The sequence below is a fragment of the Mesocricetus auratus genome, unplaced genomic scaffold (assembly GCF_017639785.1).
Source record: "Mesocricetus auratus isolate SY011 unplaced genomic scaffold, BCM_Maur_2.0 Super-Scaffold_100010, whole genome shotgun sequence".
NCBI lineage: Eukaryota > Metazoa > Chordata > Mammalia > Rodentia > Cricetidae > Mesocricetus > Mesocricetus auratus.
This window is the reverse complement of record NW_024429194.1, coordinates 3963589-3975851: the sequence shown is the minus strand read 5'-3', so window position 1 is coordinate 3975851 and position 12263 is coordinate 3963589. Positions and strand designations below refer to the sequence as shown.

At 50.2% G+C, this 12263-nt stretch overlaps 1 protein-coding gene across 1 annotated transcript in view; it reads left to right on the top strand.

Moving 5' to 3' along the window:
• L3mbtl4 (L3MBTL histone methyl-lysine binding protein 4) overlaps positions 1-12263 on the top strand; it is a 398535-nt gene that overhangs the window by 380698 nt on the left and 5574 nt on the right. Inside the window, exons 19-20 of the mRNA XM_040752887.1 lie at positions 4419-4593; positions 11804-11866. Of these exons, the coding sequence (XP_040608821.1) occupies positions 4419-4593; positions 11804-11866 (238 nt within the window). The remainder of the gene's footprint in view (positions 1-4418; positions 4594-11803; positions 11867-12263) is intronic.

The window sequence follows — 12263 nt, the reverse complement described above, 5'->3', positions numbered from 1 at the left end:
TAAATTCTGTAAACCACACAGGTAGGTGATCATGGTCATTGTGTGCCCATCACAGAGTGTACTTACACTTTCCTAGATGAGCTAGCTGGACACCTAAGCTTTATTGTATAACATGTTTTGCTCTAGGCTGTACATGTAAAGTGCATAGAATATTATAGGCAATGGTAGCTAACGGACCATACAAAAGGCACAAAATTAATAGTAGGCAGTAGCTCCATGATACTCTTGTGTGACCATGGTGGTCTATATGGCCCATCAATGACAAGCATAGTTATATGCAACATGACTGTTCATGTTTCCAATAACGCCCTGTGATCTTTGAAGCACTGTGGGATATAGATGGTGCTATCTTTTATGAGATGAGTTTGTACTGGGCTTAAGAGAAAGTTAAAATCAGTATGTTCGCATCTAGAACATGTGTGCAAATTTTAAGTGGATTTTTCAAACGTTTAACTTTATGCACATAATTTAAAGGAATGCAAATCGCCCTGGTTTTCAGAGTCTGTCAAGAGTGACATGATCCCCGAGCCCCTAGGCCGAGTGCATTTTACCAGGTGCCAAGGTGGTTGGCGTACATCCATTCCCATTTGCCCGGAGAACGAAAGTCCCCTTCTACCTTGACAGCAGCTACTGCCCTGTCTCATTTCATACTGGTGACTACCACACTGCCATTCACAGCATCTCATAGATGTGAAATCCTGACAAAGGCCTCAAGGATGTCAGCCTTCAGAGAATTTTAAAACCCAGCCAAACTGGCTTTGGGAATGCTGTGTGTCTCCGTCTTCACCATGACAGCTGTAAAGGCCCTTATACCTTGCATGATAATATGGCAGCTGACGTGTAATGAGCTTTCATTATGCACCTGGAGCCGGTCTAATCACAGAAGCTCAAAGGGGTATGATTCCATTATCACCCCGTTTTAAGTATGAAAAAAAATCTGGACGCATGGGAATCAGTAAGAAGATAATGCAGTCGGTAGTAGTGAGAGGGAAAATGTTGCCCTGGGCATGTAACTGACTCTGGCAAACATCCGAGAAGTTGAGGATGTAAGTCAGCAAGACACAACCCTATCCCAGTGGAAATCCTGGGCTCTGGGCAGGGACTGCTGTCCACTGCACAGGCTGCTGTAGGTCTTTCTTCCCTTACCGTGGTGGGATCTTCAGTGGCGTCTCACACCATCCCTGCAGCTTTCATGAGCTTCCAAATTAAATTCTGTTCATCTCAGTTTCAAGTTAGCACACATTTCACTCATCTTCAGATGAGTGTCCTTGGTTTGATGCAGATATGCTGGTTTATTCATGGGTAGTACGTAACGTCAATCCTACTGTGTAGACCTGACACCTCTGCCTTTTAACTCAAGGCCATCTTTTCCCTTCAGCTGATGGGGGTTACTCTCCACCACCCTGACTACCCTGACAAGGGTCACTGGTGGGCTGAGAAACCCCAGTACTGTTGGGGTGCTGTCAGCACACATTGGGTATGCTTCCAACACCTAGCCGTTCCCAAAATCAGCCGCTTCAAAAGGATTCTTCCTTGGGAGCACACAGATTTGCTTCCATTCTTAATGCCTTCCGGGTTTTGTTGTTGTTGTTGTTTTGTGAAATGCGAAACAGTACCTTCAAAATATAAGATTCACTGTGTCTTCTCAGAGTCCTCTATATATGGGATTATGGGTACTTGATTAACTCAATTAATGAGTAATGAGATTAGCATATGTTTGAGATACATCTGCCTTTATTTCTAAGACCATTCTATTCAACAAGATGACCAGTTATAATTTCCAGGAAAAAAAAGCCAGTGTTTGGTCTTAGGCTCTAGTCTTAATCCCAAAGTACGGAGCTTTAACTCTTGGTCTCCCAGGCAGGTGCACGATGGATGTCCGTGTTGCTGCAACTGCACGCTGGCCCGCAATGCTGTGACTTCTGGGCTTTCTTTTGTAATGCTCTCATGCCACCAGACAACTTCATTAAAGAACACTCACATTTGTCAACACGCTGGCCTTTCCAAGAAGATGAGAAGCCTCCTATCGGAACCTGCAGCCTAACATACCTCTCTGGCTGAACTACATGTAGAGAGATAACCTATTTACATACTAAAAAGGTCAGCTTGGACAATCAGCAGTTGGAGATGAATTTGCCGCCGGTCGCAACTGGAGCATAAGAATTAGGGAGAAGCTGCAATTTTGCTGTCTTTTCATCTGAGCAGACAGCAAGCATTAGTAAATATGAGGATGCCTGCTCTAATCCACTAGAGCAACACCATGCAGAGAAGCCCAGTGATGGACAGCTCCCTCGCCCGGGTTAGAGCCTTCCTGACGCGACTGACCATGTAAAAAGAACATGCCAGTCTCTCACACTAAAAGCTGTGATTAAGAGGTGGGAATATTTGCATAATAGTCTTCCAGATTCTTAACAAAACATAAGAGTCATCCACACTAGTAGGCTCTCGGTTGTTGGTTACTCCAGTCTAACCCGCCACTTGCTTTAGGAAAGGAGGCCTTTTGAAAGTGTGGAGCATTCCCGTTGTGGTCTGACTTTTACAGTCTCTAGGTCTCAGTAGATTATAGTCGGCTGATGTGTACTCAAAGAGTCTTCAAGGGCATCATTACAGAGGCAGAGGTCTCTGCTGACAATTCTCATGCTTTTGCTCTTTGTCCATTTGGAGAGCTCCAAGGCAATGTCATCAGACCTCCCACCTTCATTATACATGTGTTTGTTCATGTATGTGTGGGTGCACATGTGTCTGTGCATGTGTGTGTGAGCTCATGTGGTACACATTGTATGTACGAGTACACACGTCTGCATGTGTGTGTATGTGTGTGTGTTCTTGTATGTGCAGGGGCATGGGCATGTGTGCTTATTCATGTGTGTGCTGGCCTGGTGCATCCAGTGTGTGCATGCATGTGCACGTGTCTGCCTGTGTCTGTACATGGAGAGAAGATAACAACCCCAAGTGTCATCTTCACATCTTCAAATACCATCTGCCCCCCTTTGAGATGTGATCTCTGAGCCTGGAGCTCACCCGTTGTGCTAGGCTGGCTGAGCGGTGAAGCCCAGTGATCTCCTGTCCCCCACGTCGCCAGCACTGGGATTACAAGCACCGTGGCCACCAGCATTCCCAGCTCTTTTTTGTTTTGTTTTGTTTTGTTTTGTTTTGTTTCGAGACAGGGTTACTCTGTATTGTCTTGGAGGCTGTCCTGGAATTCGCTCTGTAGACCAGGCTGACCTCGAACTCACAGAGATCCACCTGCCTCTGCCTCCCAAGTGCTGGGATTAAAGGCGTGCACCACCAACGCCCAGCCATGTCCAGATCTTTTACATGGGTTCTCAAAGTCAAACTCAGGTTTTGGTGTTTGCAGGATTATCACTTCACTGATGGAGCTGCCGTATCCCCTTCGCACCCTAAGGGCCCCCACCCCACTCGGAGCTCCATCTTGACTGTTGGGGTACAACCCAAGAGTCAAGACACTTCATTCCATGGTTTCAGAGAGAGCCTTGCTCTTACTCTTACTCTCTACTGTGAAGCTGGCATTGGCCACAAACAAGATACCTCTGCCCCCATCTATGCCCTAATGCTAGGATTACATGTCTGCCCTATGGGACCTGCCTGATGTTCTGGAAGGAGATCCCACTAGTGAGGCAGGATTTATGAGTGAGGCTGAAGAGTCTCCAGATTTGATGGGCTCTCGATGTGGCGAGAGCAGCCAGCCTTGGACAAGCTGCTGTCATTGTCACCGGTACCTTGGAATGGGGGATCCATTAGGGGTTCCTGCTTACTAAAGAAGGCACCGCTTAAGAATGTCTTATCCAAGCTGAGGCTTTTCTCCCTGGGTGCCCTTCCCCCATGCCTGACCACCCGAGGTCACTACATATTGCCCGGACTCGACAGCATCAGCTGATGTCACACGCCCTGTCATGGGAACATCCTTATGTTTTACTCAACATCACACGGGAATTTAGGGGGACAGGTGTGATCCTGGGCTTGTCCTGTCGTTATTGAATCAGGAAGTGGCTCCCGGGAGGAGACTGCTCCTTGTGTACATACCTGTCCCGATGGCTCAGTACGCCTGTCCGCTCAGCATTCGGTCCCTATGGCCGCGCAGTTCATCTGACTCTTGCCGTGAGGAGAGGAGAGCCGGGGCTAGCCCACTACCTCGCTTCACCTGCCATCAAGCAGAACCCCACAGAGAGTATCTGGACTCATCTAATGACGAGACACGTCTAGGCCATACACGAGGAGTTTTACATGCCTGCTGGTCTGAATCAGTTGAGCGGTGGGCACAGGCTACGCCTCCTAACAGCGTTGACCGGGTGTGCACCTCCCGCGCTGGCTGAAGGACCCCTCCCCAAAAGAGATGGCGGCTGCCCCGACCTGCGGGGCGCCTGTGCTCCTGCTCACTCTGCGCTGCTCTCTCTTTCAGAATACTCGGCAGAACAGGCCCAGCAGCAGGTGTTTCAGCAGCCGACCTTCATGGCATCCACGTCCGCCCACCCCTTCCGGGACCTCGCCCTGGGCTGGGAGCAGCACCGCAAGCTGCTTCCGGGTGTGGCCAGTATCCAAGTCAACAAAGTGGCCGGGTGGACAGTGGATGAGGTGAGAAGAACCTAATGCTAACATCCTCTAATGTCTTGGGAAATGTCCCCTGTGTGTCTCCGATTGTGCGCCTCCTCTATAACGCTTGAGCTTCAGACTGGAGCAAGAAGTTAGGCATGCCTTGAAGAAACAGGGAAAGCCCACTGTCTGCCTGGCTGCTGCTGCTGCTGCTCTTCCCCACCACAGCCTAACCCTGTAGCTTGTCACCATCCCCGTGCTAAGCAGAGCAGAGGAACCAATCCTCCGACTCCACACCCCTGGTCTGACGCGTGAGCAGCAATGCATGAGCTCCTGTGCTCAGCAAAGCCCTCTTCTCTGGGAGAGCACTGCCTTGCCCAGACACGCTGGGCCCTGAGCAATCCCATGTGCTCCCCTCAATGGTTTCTCCTTCTACACTATAAGATTGCCAGGTAAACCTAGAGTTGATTCTTAGAGGATTTACTGTTAAAACATTGGGCCAGATGTTTTACAGTGGGGAAAGTCAGGTAAGGTTTTGCACTGTGGGTTTTTACCATGACTGTGCCTTGCAACATTGCTTTTCAGCGTAGACCAGCGAAGCTTCATTGCTTACCGTAGCACTAAAGCGGAGCCTCTTATTTACCGTGTTCATTCTAAGGGAGCGCATTGTTAGACTGATGAAGATCATCATGGCCCTGGCTGGCCTCCGACAATGACCTTGCAACCTGGCAAACCCTGGTCCTCTCTGAGGACAATGCTTGGCTAGCAGAGAGTTGAGTCAAGGGGCTGGAGAGTACAGGGGGTGATAGCATAACAGGATCCTGTTCCTAAAAGGAAACTTGGGTCTGTGCCTTCTTGGAGAATTGTGCAAATCTGCAACGTGTGTTCATGACCCAGGCAACTGAACTAAAACCTTCTGTGTTCGTGATGAAATCGTACGTGAAAGGGCACTGAGCAAACAGGGAGTCCCGATCCACAGGCAGTTTCTTACGAGTTCCAATCTAGTCATTCATGTTCTTCCATTTGGTAAATTAGCCTGGGATTGGCTGCTTCCCACCCCCCTCTCCCCGACAGTCCCTCAGCTCATGACTCTCACAAGGCCAAAAAAATGTATATTAGGATAATGATGGCAAGACACAAAGTCTTATTTCACCCATTTGACCGATGAAGCCGTGAAGGTGGCCAGAAATTAAGTGACTTTCTTAGGGCCACATAGTCAGTCCCAAGCCCTGAGCTGGCATTCTCCTACTGTGCACACACTAGACTTAGAGGAAGCTAAACCCGGGACAGGGAAGAGTGTGTGCAACGGTGACTGGACAGGATGGCCACAAGATTCAGTCCGCGGCCAAGAAGTCACTTCCTGAGCAGGGTGACTTGGGGAAATGGGAATGATTTTCTGCAGAGAGAGCCAAGCCAAGGAGAGGAAGATGCCCACTGTGTTGGTTAGCAGACCCCACAGAATGGCAGGGTTCTGGCCTGAGGTCTGTGGTGAGAAACATCTGACTTTGGCGGCTATTTTTAAAAGTCACGGGGAAGTAGTCAAGACACAAAAAGATGGAGAACAAAGTGAGGCAAGTGTGATTCCGTTTATAGTCTCGGGACTAAGCGCTTAATTAGGGTAGCGGCGTGTGAGATCCGCAAGCCCAGGAACCACCTCTGGAGCCCTCCTCGTGGCTCCCAAAACCCAGCCTTGACAACTCATGAGATGCACCTGAGAACAAGAACACCCAGGACTTACTTCTGCGTCCCCAGTGGACACGCGCATTTCCCAGCACGGAAACAGACCCTCAAGAATGGTCTCCGGTCGGTTTAAAATGTGGGTTTTGCAGTGTGTTCTGTGCCTTTGAAAATAAGGCAGTCCCCAAGGGATTCCCCAAGTAGTGGGGGTAGAGACATTCAGTGAGTGCCATTCCCAACAGGGTGTGAGGCCGGCTCTGGACACAACAAGAAAGGCAACTGAGGAGGGTTTGTTTGAAAAGGCAGCCCAGGCCTGACCCGGATTAAGAGAGCTGTTTCTGGGCTTTGTTAGTAGTGGACACATTAGAGGGGAGCCCCCGCCAGGGACGTGGTATGCTGCAATGAACTCGGGCATCCTGTGTTAAGTGCCATTCAGAGAGATCTAGCATGGGGTGCCTATAGCAGAAGCCTAAGAGGGAGAATATCCCCTTTGTCTCCGTCCCGGCCTGGGAGGGAGGCCTCTGCTCCACATAGTGCTACCTGTGAAGCCAAGCCAGCTCAGGCCCTTTGTCACTCTCCACAGAGCTGGGGACCGGCTTTATCTCCTTTGTCACCGTGGCTGTCTTCCCCACAGCACTCTTTGCAAGGCATGGGGAGGCTGTGAAGCAGATTTATTGGCTGTGAAACAAAAGGCACGAGCGTGTGGTAATACGCTATGTGCCATAAGCGTTATTGTTTTGTAACACCACATCAGAGGTGAGGGTGCGAGCACACATTATGTTATCTCCTGTGGAAGCGTATTTCTCACGCCGGGACAGGCACATGGTCTACATAAGAATACAGGCTTGTAAGAATAAGGACTAAAATATTTTAATTTTTTTTAAAAAACATGTTTCTGTACATCTTCATAGAAAATCTTTTGGCCAATGTCTGTGTGGTGAACAAATGAACAGATGAATGAATGAGTAACCCATCCTGTCTTCATACACTATAGAGTGTGCGTTTACCATCCCAGGCACGGCTCGGTCTCCCGTGGCTTACAGGTGGGCACTTTCACCTCTTCCGTTCTAAGACGCAACTTAAAGTACCACATATAAATTGTCCTGCTCTCCACCAAGTGCTCCCTAAATGTTCATTAGCCATAAAAGATGGCAGTCGCTTTAAAAGCAGGCATTGCACGGAAAGGCGATGTTTTTGCAAAACCCAGGGTTCTGCTGGCTAAGCATAGCAGCCTTCTGCCCTTGCACCCTTCCAAAAAAAAAAAAAAAAAACCAACCAAACAAACAAACAAAGGCAAATAAACTCTACTGGAAAAAATATATATATTCGAGATATTCAGAGTGGAAGCACAGTCCCCGGTGGATTTCCAGGCAACGAGATCCAGTTCACATCTCCAGGCTCAGAAAGAGAGGGGCACCACCGTTCGGGAAGACGGAAGACGACACAGCCCGCTGCAGAAGGGAGGCGTGCTGAGTGCCAGCGAGGAAGCCAGGGAAAGTAGGTCATGGGGGGACGTGTGCTGGGTAAAGTAGAAGGCTGGTAGGAAAGCCCAGGCAGAGTCATCCCTCTTAGTCTCTCCAGACTGCTGTCTCATGCCTACAATTAACTTGCTCGGAGCCCTTCCAAAAAAAAGCCGGGGTTTTGGGCACAGAACAGCGTGCTCCCAGGAGAGTAGAAAACAGATGGACACGTGTCAGTCTCTGCACCCAAGCTGACCCCCCAGATTCACGGCAAGCAGTACAGGCTCGCGGAGTGGCTCCCCAAACCAGGATGTACCCCAGAACCAGAGCCAAGGGCACAGATAAACACCACAACTTCCTACAGCATGGGCGATCCCCAGAGACAGCCGTGGCCCGGGCCCCACAGCGTTTCAACGGGGTACTTGTTACTTTGAAAGGTAGGTCCACCTCACAGTTACCCCCCTTGAGAGGTGGGTAGCAAATTATAACCATTTCTTCCTTCAGAGAGTTCACTCCTATTGAGCGGTTGTCCTCACTTTGTGACACATTTGTTAGGAGAAAAGGGTCTTTGATGGGAGAACGAAAAATCGGCATTATTCTGTGGCATGTTAAAAAAAAAAGAGAGAAATCTCACCATTTACACTAATTAAACTGCATGCTGAAATGCAAAATACAGTTTACCTTGAGGGAAAGCAAGTACTGATAATACTGAGCAAGGCTCTGGGATGTTTTTAAGATCTGGACAAAGACTTCTTTTCCGTTGGCACATTTCATGGCACTGTTTTTCACCATCGAAAAGAAAAAATCATAAAGAATGGGATCTTTCCCGGAAGCAGGGCCCTTGAGGCAGCTGGTGAGGCTTAGAAGGCAGAGATGCCCTGCTGTATGCAAAGAGCTAAGGCGGGGGAGCCCAGACCCCCAAGGAAATGTGACGGCAGTGGCCCTGGGGTAAGTGCTGTCACCCTCGGCAGCACAGACCCTGCTCTGCCCAATGCTTTGGTCCCATGTGTTGTTTATCCCCACGGGAACCTGTTTGCCTTTGCAGTTGAGGGTGAGCTCTTGGCCAGCTATGAAGGAGAAGGGGAGGGAGTCCATGTGAGAGGCTGGAGGGATGGGGCTCAGGGACATGCGTAAATGATCAGAGCAACTTGCCACCTCCCTGCGGCGAGCAGCTCTCCGCACCAGGAGGAAGGAGCATGTCTTGCCCAACTGCTCCAGTTTGTCACGAGAGGCCCGCTGTCCCTGTGGCCTGGCATGCTTTCCCCATGCAGAGGACCTAACTGAGATAGAGCATAACTTAGGTCTTGACCCAACTCCTGGCCAACCTCCCTCCCCCCCCCCCCCCCCGCAATCCCAGAAAATTTAGTGATTCTTCTATTGGAAGTGTCACTCCAGCAGTAGTAGACCTATCCCTGAGGGGCCTTTGACAGCCTGTGGAGACACCTTTTGGATGTCAGGGCTGGAAAGCAACGTTGTTCTTCACAGCTAGGGAAGCTAGCAGCCAGGGGTGTGAACAGATGCCCCACAACATAGAGAAGCACTCTACAGCAGAATTGCCTATCCCAAGGAGTCCGTGGTGCTGAGACTGAGAAACCCTGTGCTTGGCTTAGCTTCGTTTCTCCGCCTGACCAGTCGGGAGGATTTGACTGCGGCACTGTCTCCTCCTTCAGATCTGCAGACAGACCTTCCTGCTTTCCCATTAGGGCTGTAGGTGATGCCTGATGGCCCATGGAAGGTGGCCTCGGGAGTCCAGGCAGACAAAGAAGGCCCCGCCTCTCCAGCTCTCCCTTGCATTTGCAGCTCCAGCCCTCACTGCAGCATTCCTTCTGAGCTCTGACAGTAAAATGCCCAGTGAGTGGCCCCAGTCCAGCTCCATTCATCTGTAACCTCTATGGCAAGAGCCCATGTTTCAGTCTGGGCTGCAAGCTCTGCAGGAGAGGGCGATGTGTGGCCAGGCTGAGAACACGGATTTCAGGTTCCCCACTGCCTGCTGTTAGAAGCGCAAACCCCTCCCCAGAGATCACACCACCCTGTTTTCCCACATTCTCCTTCTGCTCCTCAGACTCCTCACTGCTGCTCACGCTCGTCCTGCCTCTGCACTGGCTCCTGGGAATCTGCACATCTGCCAGGAGTTTTAACCCCCAGGAAATAACCGTGCACACCGAAGGAGCCTTTCCACCCCGGGGCGATCTCTTCCTGAGTTCCCCTGAGCTGCAGCCTTTCCGTCCAGGGTCCAGGAGCCTTTGCCTGTCTCCTGCAAGAGGGTCACGCGTGTGATTGCGTAGTATGGTGATGGGCAAGCTGGAGCCTCACAAGGCTTTCTCCTTTCCCCCTCTCTCCCTGTGAACGGAGCCTGAGACTCAGCAACACTCCAGTCCTGTTCAGGGGTGTGCCCATCACAAGGTTCTCAGGCACAGTCATGGCGGATATTTAAAGACAAAAGAACAGCCTGGGAAAGGATTCAGACAAATCCGTGTCCTGGGCTCTGGAGGTCCAACATCTGTCTGTCACCTCTACAACTACTGTCACTTACCCCAGTTCCCCATCTGTGTGACCTGAAGAGTGGCCTTGCATAGCTTTCATCAACTCCCTGTAGATTCCCAACGTGTGCTCCCTGCTTCCTGTTGGTGCAGGGAAAGCCACCAATCTCGACTCTGCTTCCTCTCCCTGTGCCCTATAGGAGCACAGGACACTCAGTTGACCACCCCCTGCCATGCTGATCAGTCTAGTCTGCTCATGCTTGTGCTGGAGTGAGTCTTCCCACAGTGGGATTCACAACTTCCCACCTTAGGAGGATAAAACCACAAATTAGCTCTGCCGAGCTAGACTTCTCACGCTGGGGTGGGTAGGACAGATACCGAGCACCTGCCAAGAGCCCCCAAAAGAAAATACACTTAGCTTTTTGGGGAGTCCCCTAAATGCAGCCAGGAGAACACAGGTGCATCTTCCGGGCGATGGTCCTCACTATTCTGAGTCCTAAGAACAGCTGTCTCAACACTTGGTGTCCGTTGCTCTCCCTCGGGGAGCAGGGTCCACCTATTTCTGGAGAGACTTGAATTAAGTGCTCTCAGGACTCTAGGAGGTGGGGGCTGTTCGTCTATAGATTGTTGCCATCTCATGGAAAGGACAGGCAGGTGCTCACCACCAAATCAAACCAGGAGGTAGCAAGGGAAAGCAAGCCAGTTCCCCTAAGATCCCTAACCCCCAAGAACCCACATACTCCAACCCCAACTTCCCAACTTGCTGCAGCTCGGCTAGACCTGTCCAAGCACCCAAAGTCACCAACACCCACTTACCCAGGGCCCACATTTCATCTTATCCAAGCAGGCATTATCTGTTTGGAACACTCAGTGGCTATCTGAACCATAGTCAGGTCTTCAAGTTCTTTCACTACAAGGAAATTGGACTGTGTGCCGGGGTGTGTGTGTGTGTGTTTATGGGTGCTTTCGTGTGTGTGCACACACACACACACATGTGTGTGTAAAGGGAGATGAGCCATCGAGTAAGATGGGAAAGTCCAGTTCAAGAGAGTGATTTCCAGAACTCAGGGTTTGGGAAGAGGCAGCCTGATCCCAGATTCTCTGCTGCTAACTAGCCAAGTAGGACTATCCATTTGTTAAGACTCTCTGGGCTTTACCATCATTTATGTGGGAATCTAGTCCAGCAAGACCTATGACGTTTCCATGGTTCCCAGGTACCAGGAGAGGTGTGCTAGAGCCCCAGTGGTTCCTGAAGGAGGAACTTGCTCTTTATCAGTGCCTGTAAGCAAGGCGTTCCTACCACCCGTGATAACCACTCTCCAAGGCCACCAGACCCACTCAATCAGGAGGAACACATATTGGCCGGAGGCTCACACAGATGCAACTCATCCCTGTCCCCTTTACTAACATACCTTGGTGTAGGCCAGCCTGGTGACAAATGGATGGGAAAGACACTGGGGACAGGACACACCCAGTGAGCTAAAACAAAATGGCAGTGTGGTTTTACAGCCGCTATTTAAATCCCAAGTGCTCGGGACTCGAAATATATTGCATTCGCACACAGAGTTACTTCAACCATCCAACTATTTCAGGTGCACATTTTTTTTTAATTCAGCTCCTCATTCTGTTTTGTAGGTGGCTGAGTTTGTACGATCTCTTCTGGGCTGTGAAGAACATGCCAAGTGCTTCAAGAAAGAGGTAATAAACGGGGAAATTTTTGTGCTTCTGGGCCCGGGAGTGCTTTGCTTCCATCTATTTAAGAGTAAACAAGAGCAGTTGAGTAGAGGAGGCAAGAGGAAAGGGGCCAGGGAAGAGCCCGGAAGTGCATCCTGTGATTGGCCATCCTTACCCTTACCTTACCGACACAGGGTGTGTAAGAGATAACTGGTGTCTCAGGGAGGCGTGAACCTTGCCGGGAAGGGATGAACTCTCTCTGCTCTACCATAAGAGTAAGAGCGGCCCATCCCCCTTCCTGCACCTGCTTCAGGGCGGACGTAAGAAACACACTCATGTGGCAATTTCTGCTGCCTTCTGCTTCCCGGTGGTTGTTGGCAGCGTTCTCAGTTGCTTAGCATTTCTCTTCCAAAAGAAAAAA